Source organism: Molossus molossus, unplaced genomic scaffold (genome assembly GCF_014108415.1).
Source record: "Molossus molossus isolate mMolMol1 unplaced genomic scaffold, mMolMol1.p scaffold_m16_p_13, whole genome shotgun sequence".
Taxonomy (NCBI): domain Eukaryota; kingdom Metazoa; phylum Chordata; class Mammalia; order Chiroptera; family Molossidae; genus Molossus; species Molossus molossus.
The window spans coordinates 17,647,495-17,675,257 of NW_023425348.1; the positions used below are offsets into that span (position 1 = coordinate 17,647,495).

The following is a 27,763-nucleotide window of genomic DNA, read 5'->3' on the forward strand; positions in this document are numbered from 1 at the left end:
TTTTCCCCCCATTGACCCCCTCCTCCCCACTCTTGTCCCCCTCCCGCCTTTTCCCACACTATTGTCTGTGTCCATTGGTTATGCATATAAGTTCTTTGGTTTATTCATCTGCAAAATGGGGGTAATCATGCTTGCTCATGACATCATAACAGACTTTGAATAATCTCTGAAAGTTGTTAGGTACTCAACAAGTGATCATGGGTATTATGTTAATAACTACCATTATTATTATCATCAGCCGCACAGAAATTATCCTGTTTGTATTATCTTAGCCCTCTCCTCCCCCAACCCTCACTCTTGAGCACTGCGCAAGAGTGAGATAGGCCAGTAAGGTGGGGCAAGTGGAATAGGGACACTCAGAGAGATAGTGGCAGATCAATGTACAGCAGATACAGAAGGTCACCTCCCTAGAGATAAGATCTAGGCCTCAGTTGTATTTCAGCTCCAGGCCTGGAAAAGCAGCAAAACCAGGTAGGTGATGACCAGACCAGCTGCAGTGTCTGATGAGTCCCTGCTCTGGCACTGACCAATCAGTAGAGGCCAGGACCCTGAAAGAGCACACCTGGAAAACTAATGAATATTCTGCTGAAACCCTCCGGAGACCTCCCCTAAGATTCTGCTTGCAAAAGAGAAATCAAAGCCTCAAGACAAAGGACTCAGCAGCACACACTGCTCTCCCTCTAGGGAGCAGCCTACCGCATTCCCTTCCCCCTTCTCTTCCCCCACAGGCAAGCATCTCCTACATTCCAAGGGGCCCCATGAGACTTGCAACTGGGGGAGCAATGGGCAGTGGTAGCTCATCCCAGGCTAATCCCTGAACCTGTCCCCAAAGCCCCCTTTTCTCTGACTTTGCAGTGAGCTAAAGCAGCCCAACCTGGGCTTTCCTTTTGCTTTTTCTATGCTAAGCCCTTCCTTGTTTCACTGTCCACAGCTTAAAAAAATGTACCCTCATAGTCCTCTGGACTGGTCTTGTGAAATTTTTCCTACATGAAGCCAAGAACTTACACATGACTGGCTGGCCCCAGGCAGACCTGCTCAGGCCAGGTCCCTGTCTGGTAACAACGAGCATCTTTGTGAGGGACAGGCAGAAAGAAAAGATCACCAAACTCAAATCCTTCTCATCACTTGTGTGTATTTCCAGGAGAAGCCCTCGTCGTGTTGGAGTCCGTGGGACTGTGTGGGGCAGTGAGCTCGGTGCCGTGGGCTGGGAGTCTGAGAGGTTGACAGCTACTGGGGATTTCCACAGAACAAATCCCCACGCAAACTGCCAAAGGTGTCTTTTCACCTCCAATGGTTTCTTTCATTATTTTGCCCCTGCACATGCCAATTTTTAACATACAATTTTATTTTAAAAAATAGTAACGCCCATCTTACTTATGCAGTTGTAACTAGTTAGTTTTATCAGGAGACAGCTCTTATTTTCCCACAAGTTAACATACTAAATTCATGAATTACAATGAAAAGTAAAGAATGGTGCTGATGTTGTCATTAGCCAATGGCTATTTTTTGTTGTTGTTAATCCTTACTCGAGGATATTTTTCCACTGATTTTAAAAATAGAGTGAAAGGGAGGGAGGGAGGGAAAGAGAAAGAGACACATTGATTGGTTGCCTCCTGCACAACCCTGATCAGGGCCAGGGATCAAACCTGCAACCCAGGCACATGCTCTTGACTAGGAATCAAACCCGAGACCCTCCGGTTTGCAGGCCGATGCTCTAACCACTGAGAAAAACTGGCCAGGGAACCAGTGGCTTTTTTTTAATGTTGAAAATTATGTGAGTATCTCCATTTCTACCTCTGAGTGGCCTAAGCAGCTGGGGATCCCTGATGGGGAGTTCCTGCTCACTGCAGTCAATGTCTTTGAGAAGAGCTGCGTGGAGGACAGTTTTTTCTCTTGCTTCAAAGCACAGTCCTTCTTGAAAGGAGCAAAGGAAGCAAGATACTTAGGAAGTTTGGGGTACTTGGAAAACACCTACTCTCATTATACCCCTGCCTAGCTGGCAGTAGGGCTCCCCAGGAGGGTCAAACTGGGCCATACATGCCATAGCTCATCACGCAGCCACCTCCTGGCCAAACCTGGGGCCCACCAGGCGATGGTAACCCCTGGGGCTTACCCACAGATGGACAGTGTTTTCTCTTCTGTGCTTGGCACAGGGCTCTTTGTTATCCTCCTCCAGAAGAAGCTTACAAAGTATAAAAACTAAGGAAGTTGACGGTCTTGTTTTTCATATCTCCTGAGTTACTGAAGGAGCCCAAAACCCTGGAACAAATATTCCTATCTAGGCTCTGCCCCATGCTAAGATGGGGCCCCCAGGCCCGCTGGCGCATGATTGACTGCTTGAGTAAGACCTCTTGTGACTGGAAGAGGAAGGACACGAAGGCAGGATAAAGGCAGAGGGGTGAAGGGACAGTTTAGGGTCCTTGCCTGGTGACTCCATCAATAAATAATGAGTCCAGCAAACAGGGTGTTAAGGCAAATGACATGAAACTTAGGCTTCAAAGCAGGAGTGGTTACTGTTCCCTGTATGGATCTGAGAGAGGGGAGTTGGGAGGTGGGTGGGGGGGCAGCAAAGATAAGAAACCAGCAGCTGGGAGCAGAGTGTCACATTACAAAGCTGAAAGGAAGACAGGGAGACACCAAGAACATGCAAAAGAAAGATCAGAGAGAGTTATTATTATGCAATATGCCCACTGCAGACAGACAGGCGGCACTGGCCCTTCATCTTTCTTAACCTCAGATCCCAAGAAAGCCTTTGTTGTAGCCTGGTCAGTCACACGCAGAAAGGCACAGGCTGGAGTGAATGTCAAGTCCCAGCAAATTCCACTCTGGACAAGAGGATGAACTGGAAAAACATCTGAGACTTTTTCAGGTTAGGGAACTGACACAGCCCCCATCCTAGTTTGAACTGAGCCCTCTGCTGTTGCCCTCCAAGCCAGCACCTCCGAGTACTGAAGACAGAGCATCCAAACAGCCATGTGTGCAGTGCACCAACCTGCCCACATGCCTAGACTCATGCCAACTTGAGCTGGGTGGAAAGGGAAAACCCAGCCCTTCAAACAGTTGTTTTGTCTACATGACACCTAACCAACCACTGTTTATATCGGTGCCACATGGCCCCAGGAGCTGTTTTGACTGAAACAAGCCACTCTGACATTGGGAGCTGCTGTAGCCTCTATTTGACACCTTGGGGAGGGAAGGGAGAAATGAATGTAAGAGAACCCCTCAGACTCAGGCTGAGTCAGACATAATCGACCCAGTTAAGACTGTGTTGTGTGCCCCAGTCTGAAAGAGCCAAGTGTTGTTCTGTCCACTGCCACAGCTCTGAGTGTGTGTATGGCCGTAGTGGGTGGCCCTGAGTGGAAGCCTTGCAGTGGGCAGCAAGCTGAAGGAACACTGCCCTGTGATTGCAATCAAGGGGATTAGGAACCAGATTAGGAACCAGATTCGCAGCTAAGAAAGTGGTGGGCATCTGAGCACTGTCTCAGGGAAGCCAGTCTCTGGGTTGAAACCTGGACGTGGCTTCACCCAGTTGTGGGTTCTAAGTGGGCCCTACGGGGCCAGCTTCTCAGGCAGTCAAGTGCCAGGGTGCCTGTGGCCCATGGAGACAGCACTGGGCACTGCCCTGCCACTTCCTCGCTGTGAAACCTGCACCTGAGGTGGCTTCTCTGAGGGTCATTTGATGTTGGTTTGTTGATTTCTTAGGTTATATCAAATGGCTCTGATTCTAAGTAATATTCTCTTGACAAAAACCTACAGAAGGAAAAAAACCCCCACAAAATAAGACATAAAATTATTTATATTGTTCGTCAACTGTAAAATTTTATTTATTTATTTATTGTTGAAAGTATTACAGATGTCCCCTCCTTTTCCCCATGAACCCCCTCCTTCCTGCTCCCACCCCCCTTTCCCACTCCCTCCCCCCCTTTCCCGCTCCCTCCTCCCTCCTGCCTTCCCCAGCCTAGTGTCTGTGTGCACTGACTGTGCATATATGCACGTAGGTTCTTTGGTTTATCTCTTCCCTCCCCTCCCATTTCCCTTCCCTCTGAGGTTTGTCAGTCTGCTCCCTACTTCCATGACTCTGGATCTCTTTTGGTTGACAGCTTATTTTGTTCATGATGTTCCACAAATAAGTGAGATTATGGGGTTCTTGTCTTTTTCTGACTGGCTTATTTCACTCAGTATAATACTCTCCAGGTCCCTCCATCTAAGACATAAGATTTATTCTCCCTTACCCCCCCCCCCCCCCCCACATAACAGTGTTTTAAACTTGTCACAGTCTTCCCATTCATCACATGGCCAGGACTGCTCCTGCCCTGGGTGTCCACTGAGTTCCCCCCTGGTCTCCCCTCACTTCCTCAACGTTTTTTCCAATGTGCCCTCTCAGGAAGCCTTCCCTGGACACTGACCCTTCTGCTCCTTCCACGTCCATCTCTACTTCCTTCTTTGTTTTTCCCCTTTGCACTTGTCATCATTTAACACCATCACACCTTGGAGACACTAGGGGTTCAGTCCCAGACCACTGCAGCAAAGCGAGCTGGGATCTTTTGGCAAGTGGGGGGCCTTGCCTTCAATTTGTGAAGTGCAGTAAACGAGGTGTGCCTGAGCACTGAACACTTGCTTTGTCCTGCTTATTGTCTGCCTTCCCCACTAGAATGGCAACTCCACGAGGACAGGGACATTCTCTTGCGGGGCTGTGACCAGCCAGGACAGCACCTGGTGCATTCCGAATTGGATTTGTTAAATGAGTTAATAGTTGTTTCCTGTCCTTTAAGTAGAGCAGATATCTTCATTTTAAACAGTGTTTCTATGCTCCCAGCATTTTGGAAAACAAAATGTTTACAATGACTGGGTCTCTGGTTTTTCCCTCTCTCCCTCAGGTGTGACAGGACATGCTCTGGAGGTGCGTGGCCTCGAGTTGAGGCTCTGGGAAATAGTTTTCCTTGAGGGCAGGCCTCATTAAAAACAGACTACTCTGGGTTTATTTCAAAATGGCTATTTTTCTCCTTTCCTCGCTGGGAGGATGAGGGATCTTTCTCTCATCTTCACTGGCAGAACCTGGTTGGGCTTCTGGAGGTAAAACTCACAAAAGTGGGGTGGCCCCCTAAAGACTGGGCTCACTGGACCTTTAACTCTCACACTTGTCTACACTGAGCCTCCAGCAACCCATCAATGACAGTTGAAGTTCTCCTCTCCAGGACCGGTTCCAGCAGAGGTTCTGCTTCTGGTTTTGGCTCTGGTGAACTGTGACTCCTCGTATCTACTTGTCTGTCCCTGTGATGTGTGTGTGAGAGATAATTTTCCCTGTGGCCTCCATTCTTTGATGGACCTGAGTTTTTAATTTTGTTTGTTCAGACTTTTTCTTGTTGTGAGGATGGAAGTAATGACTTCCAAGTGCCTTTCATGCCAGACCAGACTACATTAAAATTTTTTTTCAGTTGAGTTTTGAGATATATGTTCCTTTGTCAAATAGGTGGCTTGCAATTTTTTTCTCCCAGTCTGTAGCTTCACATTCGCTTCACATGCTCTTTCACAGAGCAAAAGTTTTTAATTCTCATGAGGTCCACTTTATCATTTTTTTCTTTTATAGATCATGTTTTAGTGTAAAATCTAAGAACTGTATGCCTAGCCCTACATTTTTTTCTAAAGATTTTATAGTTTAAAATTTACATTGTAACATTATAGTTTAACATTTTAAACATAATTTACATTTTACATTATAGTTTCACATTTATGTTTAAGCCCATGATCTATTTTATTTCATTTTTTATTAATTAATTTGTTTTTGTTACAGATGTTTCTCATTTTTCTACCATTGACACCCTCCTCCCCATTCCCAGCTTTGTTGTCTATGTTCATTGGTCATGCATACATGCATGTAAATTCTGTGGTTTATCTCTTCCCCCACAAACCACCCCTCCTCTGAGCCTTGTCAGCCTGTACCCTACCTCGATGTTTCTTAGTAATTTTGTTCAGCAGTTTGTTTAGTTCATTATATTCCACAAATAAGTGAGATCATGTGATATTTGTCTTTCTCTGCTTGGCTAGTTTCGCTTAGCATAATACTCTCCAGGTCCCCCCATGTTGTCTCAAAGGATACAAGATCTTTATTTCTTATAGATGCATAGTATTCCATTGTGTACATGTACCGCAGCTTTTTAATCCACTCATCTACTGATGGACACTTGGGTTGATTAAATATCTTAGCTATTGTAAATAGTGCTGTTATGAACATAGGGGTACATATATTCTTTCTGATTGGTGTTTCAGGTTTCTTAGGGTATATTCCTAGAAGTGGGATCACTGGGTCAAATGGCAGTTCAATTTTTAACTTTCTGAGGTAACACCATAGTGTTTTCCACAGTGGCTGCACCAGTCTGCATTCCCACCAGCAGTGTACTAGAGTCCTCTTTTCTCCACACCCTCGCCAACACATGTTGTTTGATGATTTGTTGATGGCAGCCATTCTGACAGCTGTGAGGTGATACCTCATAGTTGTTTTAATTTGCATCTCTCTGATGATTAGTGACGTTGAGCATTTCTTCATATGTTTTTTGGTCATTTGTATGTCCTTTTTGGAGATGTGTCTATTTAGGTCCTGTGCCTATTTTTTAATTGGGTTCTTTGTCTTCCTTTTGTTGAGTTGTATGAGCACTCTATATATTTTGGAAATTAACCCCTTATCTGATGCATCAATGGTGATTATGGTCTCCCATATAGTGGGTTCCCTTTCCATTTTTATGATTGTTTCCATCAATCTTGTTTATGATTTCAAAGAACCAGCTTTTTGTTTCATTGATCTTTTGAATTGTTTTTTTTTTTTTTTTTTTTTTTCGTCTCTATGTCATTTATTTCTGCTCTGATTTGTACTATTTCCTTTCTCCTACTAGGTCTGAGTTTTTCTTTTTGTTTACTTTCTAGTTCTTTAAGTTGTAGGGTTAGAAAGTCAATTAGAAATTTTTCTTGTTTCTTGAGGTAGGCCTGTAGTGCTATGAACTTCCCTCTTAGGAGTGCTTTCACTGTGTCCCATAGATTTTGTGTGTTCATTTTTATTGCTTTCCAGGAAGTTTTTAATTTCCTTCTTGATCTCGTTAGTAACCTATTTGTTGTTTAATAACATGGCATTTAGCCTTCAAGTGTTTGAATATTTTTGTGTGTTTTTGTTATAATTGAGTTCTAGTTTCATGACATTGTGGTCTGAGAAGATGCTTGATATGATTTCAATTTTCTTGAAATTGTAGAGACTTGCTTTGTGTCCTAACATGTGGTCTATCTTTGAGAATGACCCATGTGCACTTGATAATAATGTATATTCTGCAGCCTTGGGGTGAAATGTTCTGTAAATATCAATTAAGTCCCACTGATCTAGTTGGTCTTGTAAGGACTCTATGTTCTTGTTAATTTTTTTGTCTAGAAGATCTACCCAGTGGTGTCAGTGGTGTGTTAAAGTCACCCACTATGATCGTGCTGCTTTTGATCTGTTCCTTGAAGTCCTCCAGAATTTTAAAATATATTTTGGTGCTCCCGTATTTGGTGTGTGTATGTTTACCAGGGTTATATCCTCTTGTTGGATTGCTCCTTTTAATATTATGTAGTGACCTTCTCTGTCTTTTATTACAGCTCTTGTTTTGAAGTCTATCTTATGAGATATGAGTATTGGTACACCAGCTTTTTTTTCATTTCCATGTGCTTGGAAAATTTTTTTCCATCCCCTCACTTTCATCTTGTGTGAGTCTTTTGTTGTGAGGTGGGTCTCTTGTAGACAGCATATATATGGGTTGTGTTTTCTTATCCAATCAGCTACCCTGTGTCTTTTAATTGGAGCATTTAAGCCATTTCCATTTAAGGTAATTTCTGATAGATAGTTATTAGTTGCCGTTTTAATTTTATGCCTGTGCTCTCCTCTCTCTCTCTCTCTCTCTCTCTCTCTCTCTCTTTCTCTGTTTCTTCTTCTTTCAACAGTTTCTTTAGCATTTCTTGCAGTACTTGTTTGGTATTGGTAAATTCCTTTAGCTTTTTTTTTTTTAAATCCGTGAAGCTCTTTATTTTTCCTTCAATTTTGAATGATAGCCTTGCTGGATAGAGTAGTCTTGGATTCAGACCCTTGCCTTGCATTACTTTGTACACTTCATGCCACTCTCTTCTGGCCTGCGTTTCTATTGAGAAATCAGCTGACAGTCTAATGGGAGCTCCCTTGTAGGCAACTTTCTATCTCTTGCTTCCTTTAAGATTCTTTCTTTGTCTTTAATGTTTGCCATTTTTATTATGATGTGTCTAGCTGTGGGTCTTCTGGGGTTCATCTTGCTTGGGACTCTCTGTGTTTCCTGGACTTGTGTGACTTTTTCCTTCACCAGGTTAGGGAAGTTTTCTGTCATTATTTCTTCAATGAGGTTCTCTATTCCTTTCTTTGATTCTTCTCCTTCCAGTATCCCTATAATGCGAATGTTGTTACGTTGTGTAGTCCCACAGCTCTCTTAAACTTTTCTCTTGCTTTTAAAAATTTTTTCCCATTTGCTGCTCTATTTGAGTGTTTTTCTCTGCCTTGTCTTCTAAGTCGCTGATTCGGTCTTCAGCTTCTTCTAATCTACTATTAAACCCTTCTAAGGTATTTTTCATAACAGCTATGTCATTCTTTGTCCCTTCTAAGGTATTTTTCATAACAGCTATGTCATTCTTTGTTTCCTTTTGATTTTTATGCATAGCTTCTACCTCTTTTTTTAAGGTGAAGTAGTTCCCAGTGAGCTCTTCATTAGTTTTAAGTTGCTTGTAGTTCTCACCAAATTGTTTGAGCACTCTTAAAATTATTGCTTTGAATTCTTTATTTGACAAGTTGCTGTCTTCCATTTCCTGTAGTTTTTATTTTTTTTTCTGGCGATGCCTCTTTTTCTTTCCTTTGGGTGTTGTTTCTTTGCCTCCCCATTTTAGCCGTCTTGTAGCTCTATACCCCCTGAAGGATGAATGGATGTGTAGGCAGCTCAATGTATATCAAATAAGGCTACTGTGCCTCCCAGACTGTTTTGTTGCATGTCGCCTTTTGTCTGCTGTGGATCCTGGAGGACTGACTACTGGGGGCTGGTATTGGTGTGTCCTGGTAGGTGCTGCTGCTGGATCACGGGGGTCCCTCTGGAGCTGTATTCCCAGCTGGTAGCTGGTGCCACCTGTAGCTGTTTAGCTTAGGCCCTTTTGGAGCTGCACTCCCTGCCTGTACTGTGGGCAGCTGGATCACACAGTCCCTTTGAAGACCCGACTCTAAACCTATCTTGTGAGTATCTGGGTCGCACAGGCCTCTCTGCTGCCTCAGGACTCCGCAGGTCCTGCGGGTAACTGGATCGCACAGTCCCTTAGGAGACCCGGCTCTACGCCTATCTTGTGGGTTGCTGGGTTGCACAGGTCTCTCTGGTGCCCCTGCACCCTGCAGGTCCTGCGGGCAGGCAGCAGGATAGCACCAGTCCCTCTTGGGCTCCAGCTTCCCACTACTGTTGTGGGCCACTGGGTTGCACAGGCCTCTGTGGAGCCCCAGGTCCTGCTGCTGGCAGCTGGGGAGTGCTTCTGCCCCCTGGGGCTCAACTCCTGCTCAGCCTTTGCTGTAGTTTTTTGGGGTGGTTCTCTGCTGCTGATCTGTGCTTCTGTTGCCTGGGGATGGATGTCTGCTCCCCATCCTCTGTTGCTGGGAGTATATCTCGACTCTGATTGGGCTGTTACTGTGGGGGATGGTGCTGGGCTCCTGGCCATTTGCAGCTTTCGTGACCTGCACCTTGGCAGCTCCACTACTATGCACTGGTCTGTGTTGACAGAGTGTCCATTGGTCTGATGGGGCCAGGTGAACTGGTGGGCTCAGGTTGCTGGGCCCTAGCTGCTCTCACTGCCTCCTCCCAGGGAAGACTCAGGATCTTCCAAAATGGTGGGACCTCCCCGTGGTGCAGGGAGAAGGCTCTGAAGGGCTGCTTACCGCAATAGCCAGCTGCTCCCGTCCATAGCACAGGAACCTTGTGGTCCGCATCTCTGCACTGCTTGGGTTTGGCCGTCCACCTTCATGTCCACTCACACTCTCTCACACAGTCGCTCACTCTCTCACACACTCATCATCATCAAAATGCAAAAGGTTCAGGACAAAGAGAGAATCTTAAAATCAGCAAGAGAAAGGCAACTAGTTACCTACAAGGGAGTTCCCATAAGGCTGTCAGCTGATTTCTCAAAAGAAATTTTGCAGGCCAGAAAGGAGTGGCAAGAAATATTCACAGTGATGGAAAGCAAGAACTTACAACCAAGATTACTCTATCCTGCAAAGCCGTTATTTAGAATCGATGGCCATATAAAGACTTTCCCAGACAAGAAAAAGTTAAAGGAGTTCATCACCACCAAAACCATTATTATATGAAATGATGAAGGGTCTTTTTGAAGAAAAAGATAAAATATATGAACAAACAAAATGGCAATGAATACATATCTATCGACAATGGAATCTACAAACAAAATGAACAGGTAGAACAAAAACATTCTCATAGATACAGAGAACATTTTGTTGGTTGCCAGATGGGAGGGGGTTGGGAGAATGGGTGAAAAAGGTGATGGGATTAAGAAGTACAAATTCATTGCTAGACTGATGAACCTCAAAGGGAAAGGGGTTGAGGGGGATGGGAAGAAATAAACCAAAGAACTTATATGCATAACCAATTAACACAGACAATAGTGTGGGAAAAGGCGGGAGGAGGGCGGAAGTGGGGAGGAGGGGGTTAATGGGGGGAAAATGTGGAACATCTGTAATACATTTTACATTCAACAATAAAGATTAATATATATATATATACATAGAATATGTATTCTGAAAATAAGATAATGTTGATAAACCTCTGATGAAAGAAATCAAATAAGACCCAAATAAATGTAGAGATATGCAGTGTTTATGGATTGGAAATGCAGCATAGTAAAGATGTCAAATCTTCCCAAATTGCTATATAGGTTTAATTCAATTCCAACCAAAATCTCAGAATTTTTGCAGCCATAGACAAGTTTTTAAAAAAATATATAGAAAGGCAGAGGCCATGGAATAGTTTAAACAATCTTGACAAAGAAGAATAAAGGGGAAGAAATAATTATATATAATATTAAAACTTACTATAAAATTACAGCACTCAAGACAGTGTGGTATTGGTGGAGAGATAAACAGGATGAAACAGACTGGAAAACCCAGAAATAGACCCACAGAAATATGATCAACTGATTTTTGACAAAGGTACAAATGAAATTCAGTGAGTACAGTCTTTTCTATAAGGAGTGCTTGAGCGTCTTAGTGTCTAAAGGTAGAAATAGAACCTCAACATAAACCTCATTCATTATATACAAGTGAATTAAAAAATGGATCATGGACCTTTGGGTGTGGAAAAGATGGTGGTGTGAAAGTGGGTGGGGTGGGGCGGGGCCTCAGGGAGTCAGCAGGGCGGGGCTACCAGTGTGAGCCAGGTTGCTGTAGTCCCAGATATGGCTTCTGTCTGCCACCCCAGGGAAGGGCTCACCAAAGGAACAAAGGCCTCTGACAGCACGTTTGTCCCGGAGAAAGCCCACTCTTGGTGTGGGCCTCTTGGGGTTCATCTTATTTGAGACTCTCTGTGCTTCCTGGACTTGTATGTCTGTTTCCTTCACCAAGTTAGGAAAGTTTTCTGCCATTATTGTTTCAAACAGGTTTTTGATTTCTTGTTCTCTCTCTTCTCCTTCTGGCACCCCCAAGATGTGAATGTTGGCACACTTGAAGTTGTCCCAGAGGTTCCTTACACTATCCTCATTTTTTTTGGATTCTTTTTTCTTTTTGCTGTTCTGATTGGGCATTTTTTGCTTCCTTATATTTCAAATCGATGGTTTGCTCCTTGGATTTACGTACTCTATTATTAAAGTTGTGTAAATTATTCTTTATTTCAGTTAATGCCTCCTTCAATTCTAACTGTGCATCTATGATTTCTGACTGGTCCTTTTTTATGCTTTTGAGGCCCTCACTAAGTTCACTGAGGTTCTCACTAAGTTCATTGAGCATCCTTATAAGCAGTATTTTGAACTCAGCATCTGTTCGGTTGCTTATCTCCATTTCACTTAGTTCTTTTATTGGGATTTTGTTTTGTTCTTTCATTTGGGCCTTTTTCTTTGTCTCCTCATTTTGGCTGCTTCCTTGTGTTTGTTTCAGTGTATTACTTAACGAGAGGTATGGGGCTAGCTGAGACCAGATGCTGCTCGTTTGAAAGAATTTAGGAAAAACCTGAAGCAGGATCCAAGACAGGCCAATCCTATGGTTAAGCAAGTGGCAAGAGCTTGGGTGGACCTGAAAGTGGGTGGGGTGGGGCGGGGCCTCAGGGAGTCAGCAGGGCGGGGCTACCAGTGTGAGCCAGCTTGCTGGAGTCCCAGATATGGCTTCTGTCTGCCGCCCCGGGAAGGGCTCACCGAAGGAACAAAGGCCTCTGACAGCACGTTTGTCCCGGAGAAAGCCCACTCTCCAGCCCTCACTCTAGTGCCAAACACCTCAGTTCTTCCCTGGATGTTTCTGGCGCCCCTGGAGCTGCCTCCCCTCCAAGCTTAGAGGGAGAGAGTCCGGTAAGTCCGTGCGCGGGCCCTTTAGGGAGCTGCCTGGGGCTCCAGCAGCTTCAGCTTCCCTGATCCTCAGTTCCTGCTGGTTTTTCCAGCCAGAAGTTATGGGAACTCTCTTCCTGGCACTGGAACCCTGAGCGGGGTACCTGGTGTGGGACGGGGACCCCTCAGTCCTCAGGAAGGACCTTCCCAGCTGAGGTATCCTCCTGATTTTTATCCGCCACACTTGGGTGTGGGACCAGCCCGTTGGCGTGGTGCCTCTGCAGCCTCTCGCGCCTCCGCCCCTCGCACAGCTGCCCCTTCTATCAGTCTGGATGTGGCTGCTGCTTTAATTCCGTAGTTGTAGGACTTCCATTCAGCTTGATTTCAGGCAGTTTTGAATGATGGTTGTTCTGTACTCTAGTTGTAACTTTGATATGGTTGTGGGAAGACGCGATACCACGTTTACCTACGCCGCCATCTTGACCAGAAGTCTATGTATATATTTTTTTAGGTTTATATCTAAGCATTTAATTTTCTTTGGAGTTATTATAAATGGTATTGTTTTTATTTTTATTTTATTTTTTTAATCCTCACCTGAGGACATTTTTCCATTTTTTTTTTGTTCAGATAGAACGGAAGGGAAAGAGAGAAAGAGATAGAGAAAAACATCGATGTGAAAGGGACACATCAAGTGGCTGCCACTGCACGACCCAACCAGGGTCGGGGCAAATTGTAGTCTAGGTACATGCCCTTAGTGGGAACTGAACCCGGGTCTCTCAGGACTGCAGGCCAATGCTCTAACCTCTGAGCCAAACCGGCCAGGGCTAATTTTATTTTTAGCATGTTATAGCATACACAAGTACAAATGATTTCTGTGTGTGCATCTTGTATCCTGTAACCCTGCTAAATTCAGTATTTAGTTTTTGGAGGTTTTCTTTGGTAGATTCCTTGGATTTTCTATGTAAGCAATCATGTCATCTGAAAATGTTGAACTTTCTTGTATAGCTGAAAAATAATTTCACTTAATCATTAATTCTTCCTACACATTTTTGGATTTGGTGTGCTTTTTTTTTTGAAAAATTTGGCATCTAAATTGATGAGAGACATTGTTCTGTAATTTTCTGTTTTTTTGTTCTGCCCTTGCTGTTTCTTATAAGGGTAATATTAACCTCATAAAATGAGTTCAAAGTGTTTCTATTTTTTCTATTTTATGGAAGACATTATATAAAATTAGTGTTAATGTTTCTTTAACTCTTTGTTGGAATTCTCTAGTGAAACCATTTAGGCCTAGAGATTTTTCTTCAGGAGCTTTAAATTGTGAATTCAATTTATTTAATGATCACAGGACTGTTCTGATTATCTATCTTATCTTGGTTGAGGTTTGGTAATTAGTGGCTTTTGAGGAATTGTTCCATCTCTTTTAAGTTGTCAAATTATGACTGTAAAATTATTGTAGTATTCTATTATCTTTTATTTTAAAATTTTTTCATTGTTAAAATAATTTTTATTTTTTAATTAGAGTAGATGTACAATATTATACTAGTTTCAGAAGTACAACCCAGTGATTAGACAGTTATATAACTTATGAAGTGATCTCCCTGATAAATCTAATACCCAACTGACACCATACATACTTATTACAATGTTATTGACTATATTTCCTAGGCTGTCCTTTACACTCCCCATGACTATTCTGTAACAACTAATCTGTACTTCTTAATCCCTTTACCTTCTTTACTCATCTCCCCAATCAAAATGTTCACTGTATCTATGAGTTTGTTTATGTTCTGCTTATTCATTTATTTTGTTTTTTAGACTCACACATAAGTGAAAACATATGACATTTATCTTTCTCTGTCTGACTTATTTCACTCAGACAATACCCTCTAGGTCCATCCATGTTATTGCAGATGGCAAGATTTTATTCTTTTTTATGACCAAATCATAATCCATTGTTATATATATATATATATATATATATATATATATATATATATAATAGGTAAAAAATATATAAATAAGTAAAAAATATATATAAATAGGTGTGTGTGTATATATATATACACACACACCTATTTTTCTTTATTCATCTATTGATGGACACTTAGGTTGCTTGCATATCTTGGCTGTTGTAAATAATGGGACAATGAACATATGGATGTATATGTCTTTTTGATTTAGTATTTTGGGTTTCTTCAGATGAATACCCAAAAGTGAAATTGCAGGTCCTTCTTTGTCACTTATTATAGCCTTTGTTTTGGTATATATTTTGCCTGGTATAAGTATTGCTACCCTGGCTTTTTTTTATTTTATTTTAATTTCCATTTTTATGAAATATCTTTCTCCATTTCTTTACATTCACTCTGTGATCTGAAGTGAGTCTCTTGTATGTAAGGGTCTTGTTTTGTTATCCATAAGTCATCATGTCTTTTGATTGGAGCATTTCATCTATATGTATTTAAAGTAATTGATAGATACGTATCTATTGCCATTTTATTATTCATATTACTTCTCCCCCCTCCCCTCCTTTTCCTTCTTCTCCGTAAAAAAGACCCTTTAACATTTCATGTAATACTGGTTTGGTGGTGATGAACTCCTTTAGCTTTTTCTTGTCTGGGAAGCTCTTTATATATCCTTTGATTCTAAATGTTAGTTTTGCTGGGTATTCTTGGTTGTAGTTCCTTGCTTTTCATCACTTTGAATATTTCTTGCCAATCTCTCTGGCCTGCAAAGTTCAGTTTAGAAATCAGCTGACAGTTTTATAGGAGTTCCCTTGTAGGTAACTAACTGCTTTTCTCTTGCTGCTTTTAAGATTATCTCTTTGTCTTTAAACTCTGGCATTTTAATTATGATTTGTCTTGGTGTGGACCTCTTTGGGTTCATCTTGTTTGGGACTCTCTGCACTTTCTGGACTCGTATGTCTATTTTCTTCATCATGTTAGGGAAGTTTTCCATGACTATTTTTCCAAATAGGTTTTTAGTTCCTTACTCTCTCTCTCTTGTCCTTCTGGTACTTCCATGATGCAAAAGTTGCTATGCTTGTAGTTGACCCAGAGGCTCCTTAAACTATCGTAATTTTTTAAACAATTATTTTTACTGTGTGCTCTTTTAATTACTGGTTAGTTCCTCAGCTTCATCTACTCTACTGTTGATTCCCTGTAATCTATTCTTCATTCCAGTTAGTGTATTCTTTGTTTCTGACTGGTTCTTTTTTGTTTCCCATCTCCATTTTTACATTTACTATCTTTTTGTTGAAGTACTCACTAAGTTCATGTACTTTTCCACTAAGTTGATTGAGCATTTTTATAATCAAGGTATTGAGCTCTGCGTATGGTAGATTGCTTGTCTCCATTTTGTTTAGTTCTTTTCTGGAGTTTTGTTCTGTTATTTTATTTGGGACATGTTTCTTTGTCTGTTCATTTTGTCTACCTTTTGGTGTTTGTTTCTATGCATTAGGTAGAGCTGCTATGTCTCCCAGTCTTGGTAGAGTGGCATTATGCAGTAGTGTCCTGTGGAGCCCAGTGGCACAGTCTCCCTAGTCACTTGAGCTGGGTGCTCCAGATTTGCTCCTATATGGGCTTTGTGCACCCTCCTGTTGCAGTTGAGTTTTCACTGCTGTTGGCACATAAATGGGAGGTATTGACCCCATAAGTTGATCAACTGCAACTGAAGCTGAAGATCTGCTGTCAGGGGCTGACCCCCCAGAGCAGGACTCACCTCAGCAGGGCTCTGGTGCCTGCTGAGTTTATGCTTTGGATGTGTTAATCTTGGAGGCAGTGCTCTGGCATGGTATGAATTAGTCCACAAGGAGGGCTGGCTTTGGGGCCTCCTGGGAGGTGTTGGCCGACCTTACCTACAAGGGAACCAATTTAAATAATAGGATATATTGTCTGAAATCATGGAGGCTAGTGGAAAGTGCATTTTTCAAGTGCTAAAAGAACTGTCAACACAGAATCCTATGTCCACTGAAACTATGCTTCGTAAATGAAGGAAAAATAAGGACATCCTCGGATGAAAGAAAACTTTTAAGAATTTATTATTAGCAGACATACTCTTAAAGACTGACTAAAGGAATTTCTTTAAACAGAGTACATGCTAAAAGAAGGAAACTTGGAGCATCAGGAAAGAAGAAAGGATAACTGAAAGTAGAAAGAAGAGTACATAATAGACCAGAGGATATTTTTCCATTGATTCTTTTAGATAGAGTGGGCAGTCACCTTGTTTCACCTTAGCATACAGGTCCTGGCCTATATTTTGGGGTTGTGGGGCAAAGACAGTTTAGTCAGAGGTTTTGTGGTACAATTTTTATCTGTTCTCTGTCAGAGAAACTTCTTTGTGCTGTGGCCTGAGACTCTCCTGGCTGGGTGCTTTTGTGGTGGAATCCTTCCTCTGTGCAATCTGGGCCACCCAGTGTCTTTGGGTTGGGGAGGGGTGTCTTAGGCAAAGACTGGGGCAAAGATGCTTTCCAGGCTGAGCTGCTAGTTGTGGCTAAGGCCCTCTTTCTATTGTTGCCTGGCAACTCTCTCTCCCAGTGTGTGTGTCGGGGGGGAGGAGAGTCTCAGACTCAGCAGGAAAGGATAATTCTGCCCACAGCCACCCTCTTTTGGGTTGTCCCTTGGCTTATCCAATGGTGTGAAAGGGACTTCAGTTGATCAGGGGGAGGAATGAGCATATCTGGGCTGCCTTCTTATACCAGGTTGGGAAAGATCAGGCCTAGTCACCTTCTACTGGTTAAGGGGATGTAAGACCCCCTGCTACTGGGTTGTTTCTTCTGTCCTAGGGTTCTGGACCAATTTACCTTTCTCTTACCAACTTTCAGGGTTCTCCTTTGGTTATCTTTTGCATTATTTTGAGGATTTATTATTATACTTAACTATATGGTTATACTTATTGGGGAGTAGCAGGGAGATACAATCTATACCATTTTGTTGGGACCAAATTTCCAGCACAATTATTTTTACATTTTAGTATAGCTTTCTGAATTATGTCTGATACTGAATGATTTACTTAAATTGGAGATATGTAGCCAAGACACTATAAGTTGGTAAGTTTGGATTGCTATCCTGTATATAAATTGTGTCTGGTTTATTATGGAGAAAGTATTATTATAATCCATATTTTAAGGTGTAAGGGTTAAAAAAAAAGAAAAAAAGAGCCTTGGGTCAGAGTGAGGTTCTGGGTGAATGTATACACTGCTTACGGCTTTTGTGATCATTAAAGGATATGCATTCATTCCCAGTGCCTGAAGGCGACCATTCGAGTCGTGTCCAATAAATGTTAATATTACCTTTCTTTTTACACAGCCCCCTTTTTTCTCTAATTGTACAAAGCCCCTGAGGATAGAAATACTTTTTTTTTTTTTTTTTTACCTCATATCCTTAGAGTCTGAAACAGTACCTGGCAATAAAATTTAAACTGCTGAAGTAGTATTTATGTCATTTATAACACCTCTATCTCCTCCAAGCCATCTTGTTTTCCTTTTTTCAAATTTCTTTGACCTCCTTGTGAGTCAGTTTCTTGCTTGAATTAGCCCCTCTTTGGCTTTCCTCCCCTTCTGTTCATTCGCACTGTCTTCGAGTAGTAAGCTCTCTGTGTTCATATACTTCGATGGTTCTGTTTCTCGGTCTTCCCATTCTTGGGCAAAGACTTTAAAGTGGTTCTTTTCTTTCTGAATTTTAGACAGTAACCATCACAGCCCCTGTAACCTGGCAGAAAAGGAGTATTTCTTTGTAGCATCCATTTTACTTGCTCAGAGTAACAGGCCAACCTCACATATGTGGGTTTTTAGGCAATTTATTCACTCCTCATAGCAGATCAAGAGGCTGCAAGGAGAAGTTCTAAATTTAATTCCAAGTTGCTGTAATGTGAAATAAAACCTAGATGAAAACATTGATCATTTAAACCTCAGTGTCTCCCAAATATGCATTATATATTGCCATGTAGCATCACACTCCAGAAAATGATTTACTTTGCCTCAACAAATTAATTAGGTTAGGAAAAAACACTTTGAACTATTTAAAAACTGTGTGTGCTCTGGCGCTGCACAATGGGAACACACTGTGCACACTAAGTAACAATATACATCTAATATCATCCTCTGTGTATCTTTTTTTGGGACTTCAAAATAAAAATTTCCAAACTACACCCAGAGCCTTCTGCCAGTTCTACCACACATCTGACATAATGCAGACCTGAAGCTCTCCTAGGAGGTCACTGTGTTTAAAACAACAAATAATTCAAATGAAGGGTTTATATTCACAGGTGGCTCAGGAACAGAGGACGACTCATACTTGGGGTAGGCAGCAGACAGAACTTGGTAGTATTCTTTCTTTCAGCAGAAAACTTAGCTTATATGCTCATAACCAGAATAGATAGTAAAGTTCACATTTTACTCAACTTTTATTATTTTTTCTTTGTATTGAGATAAGCAGTTTGCAAAGACTTCCTCTTTAGTCATTAAAACATGACCAGGTAGGAAAAGATAAGTTAAACACTTACTTCCATAATTTGGCTTAAGATACATAATAGTCTTAGAGTTTCTTTTCGACAATCAAAATCTGCCATTGGTTCCAGGTAACATTAGATCTTTTCAATTCAATGTCATGCCAATGAAAAGTATAAAAACACAATGTGAGATAATTTTTTGAATTCAATGTTTTTAGTAGATTAAGACTCTTTTTTAAAAACAGTAATCTTTGTATTTCTGTAAACTGTAGGGGGAAATTAACATCAGTTTGTGTGTACATTGCCCGAATCTAATCGGAGACATTTCTGACAGCGAGGGTGTGATCTTAACTGCTGTTACAGCAAATTATTTTTCTGTACTAAGTATATTTTCTTGAATCTCTTTGAAATGGTGGTTAAACGGGCACAGAGGGAACCTCAGTGAATGGAGAAGGAAAGATGCAGCAGTCCTGAGAAACTAGTAACATCTACTAAGTTCACATGGCCTGAGAAGGTCTGAGGTCCGGGAGCAACTGGGTCAATTTGGTTAAAATGGTTCAAATTCAGATAAGAAATCTCATACAATCAATTAAACTGAGTTGACTGTTCTTTTCATATGAGAATATGGACAATATCTGATTCTAGGAGCACAATGAAAACATAATGCTTAAACAAATCAAGATTGTCTAAAGCATAACTTGTTTGGTAAATGATAAGATTAGGAAAATAGAAAAGAAAAACCACTTTCTTCTAGAACGACTCACCATGGACTATGATTAAAAGCTCAAAGTTCCAATCCTACATTAATTACATTTTATGAACTTCCCAATGGTAAGCAGAAATTGGGCTCATTAACTCGAACAGTTCTACAGGCAATATTGCTCCGGTGAGATTGCTAACTCTGGAGAATGGCATTTTATTTTGATAGACAGTATGTACTTCGGACATATCCATTATTAGTGCCTTGAAAACCAAACACCTGTAAAAGTTAGCAGCAGCTTCTGCAGGTACAAAAATACACATTTATTACATAACATGATAGTAAAATTTGTCAAGATATATTATACAAACTCAAAGCATTTTAGATAAAGCATCAGTCTAATATATTATAGATTAACAGAGTATAATAAAATGACATGTTCTTCAAATCATACAATATAATATTTTACAGCAATATTAACAAACTATTCACATTAAGTATTATAGGAGGATCTAAGAAAACACAGAGAAGGGATAATTATTTAAGAATCTCAACATCTACTTTTGTCTATGCTTCAAATTGGGTGGGTGACTTTCTATTCATCAATATATATATACATAAAAGTCTAGAACTATTATTTTGTTAAGTAGAGAAGAAATTTCTTCCAGAGAGACCCTCCAAGCTGGAGAGCTTCATTCACATCTTGCAGTTCTAACAGTAGCTTTGCCCTAAGGGTGAGGGGAGTCCCTGCTGCCTTTATACACTGCAAAAGATGCACACAGACACGCAGGAGTCTAAATATAGGAGTGGATGGTTACAAGGTGCAACCTACTTCACATCTGTGACTGAGATGGCCAGTGGTATGAAGGAGTTCTTTGGACCTAGAGTTATAAAAGCTAATTATAATGCTAAGGGCAAACAGGGCCATGTACCCCTAGAGGTAGGTAGCACCAATAGCTAATACTGAAAATAATTCTTATATCTTACAGAAAACATTTTATTTCTATTTATTTTATTGATTTTAGAGAGAGAGAGAAAGGAAGGGAGAGAGAGAGAGAGAGAGAGATAAACATCGATTTGTTGTTCCACTTATTTATGCATTCATTGGTTGATTCTTGTATGTGCCCTGACTGGGGATTGAACCTGCAACCTTGGCATATCAGGATGATGCTCTAACTGAGCTACCCAGTCAGGGCTGTCAGAAAACATTTAGGACAATAGGGAAAGAACCTTTGACATGAAAGCTTCCTGGTGGCTCAGAAAAATAATTCGGAATAAGCTAGTTTGTGGGAGAAAGGTCCATTTGACAGTGGACTAAAGAGACCTAGTGGGTTCTAAGCAACTTCTTATAAGTAACAAGTTCAAATGAAGGAAAATGCACATCCTTTCCTGACTCTCCCTTCATACTGGCTGGCAAGGCCTAATAATCAATAGAGTTCATCCAGGAGATACACCAGTGTAAATTCAAGACAAGAGAGAGGAGAAATGTCCATGGATATAAAATAAACCAGTGGGGTAGGGTATACACTATCTGTAAACCATGAATCATTTGAGACAAAAATGTGTAAAAACTTCTCGAAGTAGGGAACTCCAAAGCCAGTGATTGAGGAGAAGGCCCGACAGCCACTTTGGTGGGTATTCTATTCTGCAGTTCTTCATAGCCTGGCAACCTCTAAATTGCTCTCTCTATGGCCAAATGATAATTGGAAAAAGGACGACTTATTAGTAATGTGTTCTGGCTGACTATGCTAAGAGGCAGGGCTGCAGAAAAACGAGCCAGGTTTTCACAACCTGTTGGCACAGCATTTGTGTGACAGAGAAAGGACTGCAGTTGCAGCCTCCTCTACACCCAGGTGACGTGTGCTTTCATGTCACCTTCTAACAGGAAATGCTGCATTTCTGGAGAATGTTCCCAGCTCCGGTCCCTTTGGAAAGCACACTGAGATGAGCAACCATTTCCTCCTTTCTCTGCACAGCTCTGTTTCGGGGAGCAATGCAGAGCAATGCAGCACTAATAGAACAACGAATCAAGCCACACAACTAACAGAAACACGGCAGCATGATGCTCATGGTTCTTGAATCACTCTTGTTTTTCCAGTCTAGCTACACCAACGGGCTATTTTCTGGAATGATCCTAAGAGGTCGTGTGACTATATGATGTCATAGAAATGGCCACTGACTTGGATTCAGGAAAATGTTTCACATGACTTCATTGACAGGCATGCTTTTCTTCCCAATGCTTCGATTAGTGGCATCTTTCTTGCCTATTTATAAAACACGTTCCATGGAATGTGGATGGTTTCTTGCACCCTTGCTCTCTCCACAGTCCTATTCTTCATTAACGATATCCTGGCCTCTCAGGAGACTAATAAGGCATGTTTCCTTTTTATGCTAAGTGATAAGACAGTCAGAGAAGAACAAGTACCATACAAGTTCACTTCTATGTGAAATCTAATGAACAAAATAAACTAACAAACAAAATAGAAACAGATTCATAGATACAGAGAACAGACTGACAGCTGTCAGAACAGAGGAGAGGTTGGGGGGCTGGGCGAAAAAGATAAAGGGATTAAGCAACCCTGCCCTTCCCCCCCAAAACCCTCACAGACACAGACAACAATATGGGGATCACCAGAGGGAAAGGGGTATTGGGGCAGGTAGAAGAGGGTAAAGCAGTGATAAATAGTAATGGAACAAGATTTGCCTTGGGTGGTGAACACACAATACAATATACAGATGATGTATTATAGAACTGTACACCTGAAACCTACATACTTTTATTAACCAATGTCACCCAACACATTCAGTAAAAAATTTTAAAAAAAAGGACACTTTCTCTAGCTCTCTGCTAGTATCTCTAAAATCACATGACAGAACCAACCCCATGCGCTAATAATGAACAGAATCCCAAACACTTAGGTGATGAATTTTTGTGTGTGTAGCCAAATGGTCTTAATAAAGAGAATTATTTTGTTGCCCTAAGTATTAGCAATAATTATCTTTATTCTACCTATCCCAGGTACTTTATACAGAGGGGTTATAATAATTATTGTGCAGATATCATTATTAGCCCAGTTTCTGTTCTTATAGATATCAGATTCTTATTGTGGCAAAATGTCTTTGGTTGAATGTTTGTCCCCAACATCACAAACTCCTGTAGGCTCTGAGTCTGGGCTGGACACATCATCCATAATCAAAGAGCTTGGTGCGGGTCTCGCACAAGGCAGGATGCCAGGAGGGCACTGCCCACCACTCTTTTCTTCCTTGTGTGACTTCATACAAAGCTCGATCGTGTCGTCCACTAGGCTGAACGGAGAGCTACCATGTTTCTCTGAGATTTGGCTGGGGTATGAGCTACACCGCTGGGCTGTCTGCACAGCTTCAAGTCCTTCAGTTGCCCTCAGGGCCTTGTCTTTCTGTTTTTCTTGTAGTGAGTTGGCCTCTGGAACCCCAAAAACATGTGGAGGTGGCTCCATGGGTCCTTGCAGAGAAGCTATTTTCCTTTCCTCTGATCTGGTTGCCCTTGTTTTGTTTTTGAGGGTCCAGTTTTTTAAACTGGCCATACCATTTCTTAACCATGTGCTGGGATGAAGAGTTACTGAATGTATTTGGGAATGCCGCTCTATGGTGTCCTTTTTTGTATCAGCCAGGTAGCTGCTGGCCTGCCCAGAGGCAGGACCAGGCATTCCAGAAATGGGACTGGAGCTGTAGAAGTCAGAAAGTTCTTCCTGCTTTCTTTGAGCCTGAAAAGTGCAATCTATCGGAGAGGAAGTTTCAGTGGGTGTAAACACGGAATGTTCTGAAATCTGAGAAAAAGCACTGTCTTGGGAGCTGACTGAGGAGCCAGATGGGGAAGTGCCTGGGGAGGACAAACTGGAGAAGCTAGTCCTGGGGCCAATGTTCAATCTCGAAGGTGAAAACTTCTCAGTGCTCTGGTTTGTGGCACTACTCTTGCCCACCTCGATCCCCAGGACCAAGCTCTGATTAATAAGCTTTTGTCCCTCCATTTGCAAAGACTTATGCTGCTTGAGATAATCCTCCTCCTCATGCAAGTGGCCAGCTTCGTAGCTGGTTTTGCTGTGTTTCTTTGAGAAAATCCCCCTGAGATAGCTCCGTTTGGAGTGCTGGTCATCCATGCTGGGCTCCGAGCAGCGCCGGTGCCTCCTGGCACTCTCGAGGGCCTCGGTGGTGTGTGGTGGGGCATGTCCTGCTGCACCTGCATCAGAGGGCCGGCTTCTGGGATGATCTAGTGAGGACAGGTGACTGCAAGATGCCACAGAGATGGCCATTGGCTTGGATTTAGGGAGAAGCTTCACATGATTTCCTTCATTACCAAACATGCTTTTCTTCTTAGCTTTTTTGTTAGTGGCATTTTTCTTGGTCTCAGGGTCCGTGACTAAACTCTGCTTAAAGTAAGTCTTGCCCTCTTCCTGTAGGTGTTGATTCTGCTTTAGATGGTCCTCATCTTTCTGTGAGAGTGTTGCATCACAGCTGGACTTGCGCAGCTTTTTCTGGTAGAACTCCTTGAGAGAGGAAAGCTTGGAATCCAGACAGTCAATGCTGGGCTCCGAGCAGCGCCGGTGTCGCCGAGGGCTTTTTGGAGCGTCCGCTGCAACTGTGGACAGGTAGCTGGGTGTGGTCATGCCAGACGGGGCCCTGGCATGGTCCTGCAGTGTGGCCTCTCTGTACAGTACTGTAACGGTCACCGGCTTGGATTCGAGAGGCCGTTCTATTTGAATGTCTTCATGTTTAGAACAGTCTAAGTCGAAGTCACTCAGGGTTAAAAGACCTTCCACCTCAGGCTGGTCGAGGTCATAGTCACTAAGGGTTAGGACCGAGTCCATGCTTCTGCTCCCCTGGCCAAGGTTCTTCACCAAGTCACTGCATGGGGCATCCACATCCTCATTCAGCTCGTTTTCCAAGCTGTCGTAGGAGGAGTCAGTCATTTGTAAGCAAGAGATATCTGCAAAAAAATCAAACCGTGATTGCCATGGTTAATTAATCCATATACATGCCGCCTTAAAAAGAACTTAAAAGAAAGTTAGTTTAATTCTCTTTTCATGTAGATTTTCAAATTTCTACGCTCAAGTAAAAGGATATTTCACAATTTGTTAGAGCAGAATATAAAATAAAATTGTTTGGGCATACTAGATCTATCTCAGTTCCTGAAGAAATGGGCTTTACTTAAGTAAGATTTCCTCAAAGCAAGGAGACATGTCATAATACCAAGAACTAGTAAAAAAATATAAAGGAATCAATGTCAGATGTACCTGGGTATTGAACAATGCCATCTATCACAGACTGCTGGCGCATGCACATCATTAACTCTTCTCAGGGAGACCATCTACTAACCTTATCAATTTCTCTTTGACAAAGTTCTTTAATATGCATCATTTATTTAATGTTTTTTTTTATCCTCACCTGAGGACATTTTTTGTTTAGATAGAGTGGGTAGGAGAGGAAGAGAGAGAGAGAGAGAAACATTGATGTGAAAGAGACACACCGAGTGGCTGCCTCCCCCAGGACCCAACCAGGGCTGGGGAAAAACTGCAACCGAGGTACGTGCCCTTAGCGGGAACCGAACCCGGGTCTCTCTGAACCGCAGGCCAATGCTCTAACCGCTGAGCCAAACCGGCCAGGGCATTTACTTAATCTTTAAAACAACCAAAAATGTTAGACATTATGGTCATCCATATTTTATAGACACAGAATCGATGTTCAGTGGCAAAGAATAATTGGCCAAAGATAACCTGACTAGTAACTGGTGGTACAGAAATTCATATTCTGGAAGATTGAATGTCTTCAAGTCTCCCCTACCCACCACGATGCTAGCTGTTCTCAAACTGTTTCATAGTGCATTAGAATTCTGAGGTGTCAGGGACCACTGAGAGGAAGGAGAGAGATAAAAGGGCCAGCCTGCCTCTACTGCCTCTGGGCCTTCACACCCGTTTTAACTATAGTCGTTCTATTATATATATTAGCATTCTTTGTAAAGTTTTATTAAAAAAAAAAAAGAGGTTAAAACTATCAAACCATATCAAGCTGCCACTCACAAGTTCCTAAAGTTTGGGATTTCATCTTATATGTTTCTAACCCCACCAGTGTTAACATTAGCAGGCCTTCCAATGAAGGAGCCCTAGGTCCACCTGCCAAGGGCCATGGCTCCCTTCCCCCGAGCTGCTGGGATCCAGGACAGCCACTGTTCCACCACCTTCACGCACGTCTATTTCTCATAAAAACAATCCAATTATTCACAATACCTGAGGTATTCTCTCTAGCATCACACCTCACTGAAACCTCTCCAAAGAGGGAAGTGATTTCTTCTCCAAATATTCTACAGCAATTTTCAATCAGAAATTGAATAAGCAGAGTAACCTGTACAAAAAGGGACAGAAATGAAGTGCCACTTTTCATATAGCATGTGTATAACTCGTAGTTCATATATGAAGCCTGATTTCAACAAAAATCCAAAAGAAAAATTCATGTCTGTTTTAAAAGTATACAGAAAAGTTTCCCCTAAAAATCTACAACACTGTCAAAAGTAATTTGGGGATAGAAATGAATTTTAATCAGTGGACTAACATTATTTGTGGCCTTGGCTTAACAGTAACATTTTGATCCCAATGGCTCTGTCTTGAAAATTAGGGTAGTTTTAAGTATTCTTTACAGTGTTTGGGGTGAAGAAATATACTTTGTTATTAAAATCCATAATGCTTCATCAGATACAGACTTGTGAAATGCATTTCTTATGTAAAATGCAGTTGTCATAGGCTCTGGAAGAAGGCATCCTCTGTGGGTTGACTGTGAAGGAGAGAGACAATTGGAGAGATGACTGGTCTCTACTTGGCATTCCCTTCCCTTAGGCTCCCTAACTGGAGGCTCTTGGGAAAGAGGCAAGATCTCACCAGGGAGCTTTGTGCCTCCACTGAGATGTACTGGAATCTTTGTAGTTTCCCTGCCCCAATAGCTGAGGCAAAGGAGCAGGCAGGATGTGCGAGCAAAGGGCCACACGGGAGCGCCAGGCGTTGCAGGAGTGTGCTTTCAAGTAACATCGTATGAGCGAGTTATCACCACCTGCAGTTTTCAGATGAGAAGCTGGATCAATGTAACTAATTGGGCCCATGACTGTACATCTGGCAAGTGATGGGGCTGAGGATTGAACCTTAGCTGTCTGACTTCAAAGTCTTTGTTTTTTTTAAAAATCATATCAACTGTTTTCTTTTCACTGTGGTTTAAGCCAGTCATACTTTTTTGCCTTTTTAAAAGGAAAAGAGAATTAACTGAACTGTTAGCACTTTTCTGCTTAAGAAATCACTTTCAATAGCCTACAATTAATAAATTCAAATTTATGTCATTTAAGAAAATGTCTTTCAGAATTACTACTCTAAATTTTAGGATCAAAATACAGACTGAGTCCCCCAAGGCATAAAAATAAAAAACTCATTACCTTTTTTGTGAATTCATTTTCTAGTTCTGGGCTTGAGGAAGTAGAAGGCCAAAGAATGCTTGGAGCAATACACACAGCTAAATTAAATGCAGTCATCTGATTGGATGAGGAGTGTTGCTCAATGTTGTGTAGTACCCCAAAAAGGTACCTGAGGAGAACAACATTGGCTCTCGGAAGCTGGTCTAACAGTCTAAAGACAGAAAAAAATGCACTCTTTAAGCAAGACATTTCCTAAAAACTGTGTGTGAACAGGCAATTCTCACTGTCCATGAGATCCCCATACAAAGCAGGGACACAGTCCAGATTGTGGGAGTTTAGTTAACAGAGCACCAAGCAAAGTGAGGACAGCCTCTACAGAATGAGAGAATAAGCAAGGGGTTTTATTTGTTTTGTACACTATCTTTACAACTGAACGAAAATGTAAAAGAATGCAGAAAAATGGCTCATAAAAAATGCTACCTGAAATTAGTATAATATGTTTTAACTTAGGCAAATCCTGTAACATTTCAGAATATTCTTAACTAAAACCCCCAAAAGCTTTCTGATGAAATTCAACAACCATTAAACTTAAAGTGCTCCTTTATTTCCAAGAAGCTACATGGGAATTGTGTCTCTTGGTGGGA

At 41.7% G+C, this 27,763-nt stretch overlaps 1 protein-coding gene across 1 annotated transcript in view; it reads right to left on the reverse strand.

The window, feature by feature from the left end:
* Positions 1 to 22,640: 22,640 nt before the first annotated feature.
* Positions 22,641 to 27,763, reverse strand: part of ARHGAP20 (Rho GTPase activating protein 20) — a 125,277-nt gene continuing 120,154 nt past the window's right edge. Inside the window, exons 13-15 of the mRNA XM_036258882.1 lie at positions 27,141 to 27,330; positions 25,954 to 26,068; positions 22,641 to 24,656 (exon numbers count right to left, since the gene is read on the reverse strand). Coding sequence (XP_036114775.1) covers positions 22,795 to 24,656; positions 25,954 to 26,068; positions 27,141 to 27,330 — 2,167 coding nt within the window. The 3' untranslated portion in view covers positions 22,641 to 22,794. The remainder of the gene's footprint in view (positions 24,657 to 25,953; positions 26,069 to 27,140; positions 27,331 to 27,763) is intronic.